This window comes from Nematolebias whitei, chromosome 17 (genome assembly GCF_014905685.2).
Source record: "Nematolebias whitei isolate Nwh7 chromosome 17, NemWhi1, whole genome shotgun sequence".
Lineage (NCBI taxonomy): Eukaryota > Metazoa > Chordata > Actinopteri > Cyprinodontiformes > Rivulidae > Nematolebias > Nematolebias whitei.
Window position 1 is genome coordinate 41,882,966 of NC_056514.1, and position 5,192 is coordinate 41,888,157.

At 44.0% G+C, this 5,192-nt stretch overlaps 1 protein-coding gene across 1 annotated transcript; it reads left to right on the forward strand.

Annotated features, from left to right (window-relative positions):
• The first annotated feature begins 428 nt into the window (after positions 1-428).
• Positions 429-3,549, forward strand: LOC119423882 (actin-1). Its single transcript, XM_037691306.1, has 4 exons — positions 429-505; positions 2,976-3,127; positions 3,230-3,358; positions 3,433-3,549. Exons 2-4 carry the CDS (start codon positions 2,999-3,001, stop codon positions 3,547-3,549), a joined length of 375 nt encoding a protein of 124 aa, XP_037547234.1. The 5' UTR covers positions 429-505; positions 2,976-2,998.
• Positions 3,550-5,192: the final 1,643 nt, after the last annotated feature.

Here is a 5,192-nt window from a genome sequence, read left to right on the forward strand (position 1 = left end):
CTACTTTAACTTGTAATCTGAATACTTTAACTTCTTTAACTTGTAATCTGAATACTTTAACTACTTAAGCATGTAATCTGAATACTTTAACTACTTCAACACGTAATCTGAATAATTTAATGTGTAATCTGAATACTTTAACTTGTAACCTGAATACTTTCACGTGTAATCTGAATATTTAAACTTGGATTTTGGATACTTTAACATGTAATCGGAACACTTTAACTACTTTAACTTGTTATCAAATTATTTCAGGCCTTCCTCTCAGAGGAATGCTCTGAATGATGGGAGAAACTTCAGAGACGCCACACAGCCTTTTGATTGGCTGCTGCCCTCGAGGCTGCCCTATAAGGAATTACACTGAGGAGGAGGAGAACACAGCCTTGTTTGGATGGAGGTACAGATTAAGGAGGTGGAGGGTTCTTAAAGTCCATATCAGGACCTCAGACTCACTTCTGTCCTTGTCCACCTCCAACATCGTCTCAGCAGGGCCCGATCTGCCACGGTAAGATCTCCTCACCTCCTCTTCATCACCTCCTCTTCATCACCTCTTCTTTCTGTAAATCTGATCAAATATCCTGATGCATGCTCAATAATCCAGGTAGAAAAATCCAAAAAAGTTCTATCTGGTTTGAATGTCCAGACGACCAGATTGAACTTTTTTTGAAATCTGATCAAAGTTTTCTGACCAAAATCTCCTCCTCCATGTTCCTCCTCACCTCACAATTTCACTTCCAGAGTAAAAACTCAAAGATTTTACTTTTCCTCCTCCTTCTCCTCTCCTCCTCCTCTCTGACCTCTTCTCCTCATTCTCTTCTCCTCTCTGACCTCTTCTCCTCCCTCTCTTCTTCTACCCATCTAAACTCCTCTCTGACTGCCTCTCCTTCACCCATCAGACCTCCTCTTATATGACCCCTCTCCTTCTCTTCTCCTCTTCTCTGACCACCTTTGACCTCCATTTCTGTGGTCCCTCTCCTCCTCCTCTCCTCTTCCTCTGTGAACTCTCTCCTCCTCCTCCTCTCTGACCTCCTCTCCTTCTGCCCTTGGACCTCCTCCTCTATGACCTCCTCCTCTCTGACCTCCCCACTGGCCTCCTTTCCTCCTCTTCTCTGATTCTTGCACCTTGATGCTCCTCCTCTGCCTTTTGGGTCAGACTCGTTAAAGAGAACCTTTGATCTTCATGTTTTGGGTTTTTGGTCCGGTCTCCTGGGATGAGGACCGAGTCAGACATGAAGCTGTGGTTCTGACTGGACTTTCTGACAGATGCATCAAGATGGTTCTGGTTCTGACTTGGAGGTCATTTAAAAAAAAAAACAATCAATGGAAGAAAATTTAGATAAGAAATTTGTTAGTTTTTCTATAAATAAAGAGCTCAAAATGACAAACAATGAATAAAAATTTTCATTTAAGAGAGAAAAATGGAAAAAATAATAATAATAAACTGCAGCTGAAAACAGCTTAAACTGCAGCTGAAAACAACTTAAACTGCAGCTGAAAACAACTTAAACTGCAGCTGAGAACAGCTTAAACTGCAGCTGAGAACAGCTTAAACTGCAGCTGAGAACAGCTTAAACTGCAGCTGAAAACAACTTAAACTGTAGCTGAAAACAACTTAAACTGCAGCTGAAAACAACTTAAACTGCAGCTGAGAACAGCTTAAACTGCAGCTGGAAAAAACTTAAACTGCAGCTGAAAACAACTTAAACTGCAGCTGAGAACACCTTAAACTGCAGCTGAGAACACCTTAAACTGTAGACGAGAACAGCTTAAATTGTAGACGAGAACATGTTAAATTGTGCTGAAAACACCTTAAACTGCAGTTCTTTAAAACAATTACAGCAGGAGGTAAAATTAGCTCCAGGAGATATTTAAAACCAGGAATGATTATTTTGTGCATCTTGCAGTTCATTCTCTGACTGAGACAAAACAACACAAAAAACAAGAATAAATAGTGAAAAAGTTTATCGAAAGCCTGAGAGTCAGAACTCAGGGCATAGTAAATTGTCAGTTGCACTAAACAGCTGAAAAAGTGGATTCGTAATGCTCCTGACTAAATAAGGACTGAAGAGACCTGATTAGGAGGAAGATGAGGAACAGACGAGGAAGGACAGATGGAGCTAAGGACGAGAGACAGACAGTTAAAACACAGAGAGAGAGAGACAGAAAATACCAAACAAGCACACAGGAGTCCAATGTATGACCAAAATAGGAAGTTTTCCCAAAGAGACCAGTGTGTGTGTGTGTGTGTGTGTGTGTGTGTGTGTGTGTGTGTGTGTGTGTGTGTGTGTGTGTGTGTGTGTGTGTGTGTGTGTGTTTCATGGTACAAGCATGCTTCTATCTGTAAAAACTTATAAATGTTGGAAAGACCAAGGTCCAGCAGGGTACAGATCCAGTCCAGAGTGAATCTGGTTCTGTGGTTCAGGTCATCATATGATGATGTGGGTAAAGAAATGAAAAGTGAAGTGACATCAAAGATACTCGTGTGTCTCCTGCAGCCATCTTCAAATGTGAACTTTGTTAGTAAAGTCCAGTCTGCATGATGGGGCGTGTTTCCATCCAGAGCTAAAGAAGCAGCCAGATGTTCTGTAAGACTGTACGTCACAGAGTTCCTGCTGCTGACGATGGCTCCGTGTTCCTTCTTTGTGTAGAAGTCCAGGTAAACATGGAGTTCTTTGGGCCTCCTTCTCTGACGGTGTCAGTGTTTTGTCCGACAGGTTTTGGTTCCAGGTGCTCACCAGAAGAGAAGCCAAACCTTTATGTTTACAGAACAGAGGTCCTATTGTTTGATTTTATTTTTAATCTCTTTGGATTTGTTCTGCATGACTGAAAATCTACACCAGCTTCCAACTGGACAAATAAAGTGTGTCTGATCTCAGATCATGTATGAGCTTCAGATCCTCTTAACTGTAACAATTAAGACATAAGAATACACAGTTAAAAACTATAGTTTATGTATTTCTTTCTTTTTGTGATAGAAACAAAACCCACTGAAGAAGTCATGTGTGATGAAGAGGAGAGCACTGCTCTGGTCTGTGATAATGGATCTGGTCTCTGCAAGGCCGGGTTCGCTGGAGACGACGCCCCCAGAGCCGTCTTCCCATCCATTGTGGGCCGACCCAGGCACCAGGTGAGGCCGATCGGCCCAGGCTCACAGAACAATCCGAGGTGACAAACAGGTGTGAGCTGACAGGTGTGTGTGTGTGTGTGTGTGTGTGTGTGTGTGTGTCAGGGAGTAATGGTGGGCATGGGGCAGAAGGACAGCTACGTGGGAGATGAGGCTCAGAGTAAGAGAGGAATCCTCACCCTGAAGTACCCCATTGAACACGGCATCATCACCAACTGGGACGACATGGAGAAGGTTTTATACACAAACACGCAAAAATGACACACAGGAAACCAGTCTTGATCTGAAAGTGCTCTCTGATTGGGCAGATCTGGCATCACTCGTTCTACAATGAATTGAGAGTGGCTCCAGAAGAACATCCCACCCTGCTGACAGAGGCACCACTAAACCCAAAGGCTAATAGAGAGAAGATGACCCAGGTATAACCAAAACACATACAACATATTTCTGACTGTATCAGTTTGGTACATTTGACAAACACCAACTTCTATCAGACTGTGTCAGACTGGACAAACAAAACACACCAATATCTATCAGACCGTGTCAGACTGATACAACCATCCATCCATCCATTCATACATACATTATCTTCCCCTTGTTCCGAAGTCAGGTCACGGGGGCAGCAGCTTGAGCAGGGAGGCCCAGACATCTCTCTCCACAGCCTCTTCCAGCTCTTCTGGGAGGACTCCAAAGCATTCCCAGGCCAACTAAAAGACAGTCTCTCTAGCATGTTCTGGGTCTTCCCCGGGGTATCCTCCCAGTTGGACATGCCCAAAACACCTCCCTAGATAGGTGTCCAGGTGGCATCTTTACCAGATGCATGAACCACCTCAGTTGGCTCCTCTCGATAAGGAGGGGCAGCAGTTCTACTCCGAGTCTCTCCTGATAACTAAACTTATCACCCTGTCTCTAAGGGAGAGTCCAACTACCCTGCAAAGGAAACTCATTTCAACCGTCTGTATCCATAATCTCATTTTTTCGGTCACTACCCAGAGCTTGTGGCCATAGGTAAAAATAGGAACGTTGATCAACCAGTAAACAGAGAGCTTTGCCTTACAGCTCAGCTCCCTCTTCACCACAACAGACCAGTACAGAGTCCGCAATACTGTAGAAACTGCACCAATCCATTTGTCAATCTCACGCTCCATTTTTCCCTCATTTGTGGACAAAACCCCAAGATACTTGAACTCCTCCACTTGAGGCAGAACCTCACCCTCAACCTGAAGAGAGTAATCCACCTTTTTCCGGTTGACGACCATGGCCTCGGATATGGAGGTGCTGATTCTCATCCCAGCCACTTCACACTTGGCTGCGAACTGCTCCAGTGAGAGCTGAAGATTACGGCACAATGACGCCAACAGGACCACATCATCTGCAAAAAAGCAGAGATGGAATCATGAGGCCACTGAACTGGAATCCATCTGCACCCTGGCTGCACCGAGAAATTCTGTTCATAAAAGTTATGAACAGAATCGGTGACGATGGGCAGCCCTTGCGGAGTTCAACTTCCACCCTGAAGGGAATCAGAATTAGAATCAGAATAAACTTTATTATCATTGCACCGAGATACAACGAGAAAATGTACGTACAGTCGTCCAAAAGATGGGCGGAGTGCACGAAGCTGCGGCTATAAATAGCACGGCCTTCTTATTCTTATTCAGAATAATATTTTGCTTAGATAAGAAAAGAAAAGAAAACATGAGGAGAGACGGTATAAAAAAAAGTTCTCTCACTCCGTGTCCTAGACAGGGCACAATTTGAGGCATCAAAAAAACCTACCACAGCAAAGCAACATAAACAGACGTTATACATGAACATATAGGCGGTGAAGACATTGAATTTTTAAGGGAAAGTCGTAGCATAGTCCAGAGCCCCCCCTCAGCCATTGTCCAGATAAGAGGTGACGTTCATCTTCAGCTCAGTTCAGGTTCTGTCACATGTCCACGGCCTTGGGGAAGGGAGGGGTGAGGAGACAGTCAAAGCATCTTTGTTGTTTTCTGAACATTCCAGGAGGAGTTGAGATAAGTCCGGCATCAAGGCCACAGTTTGGGTCAGGCAGAACTCGTGA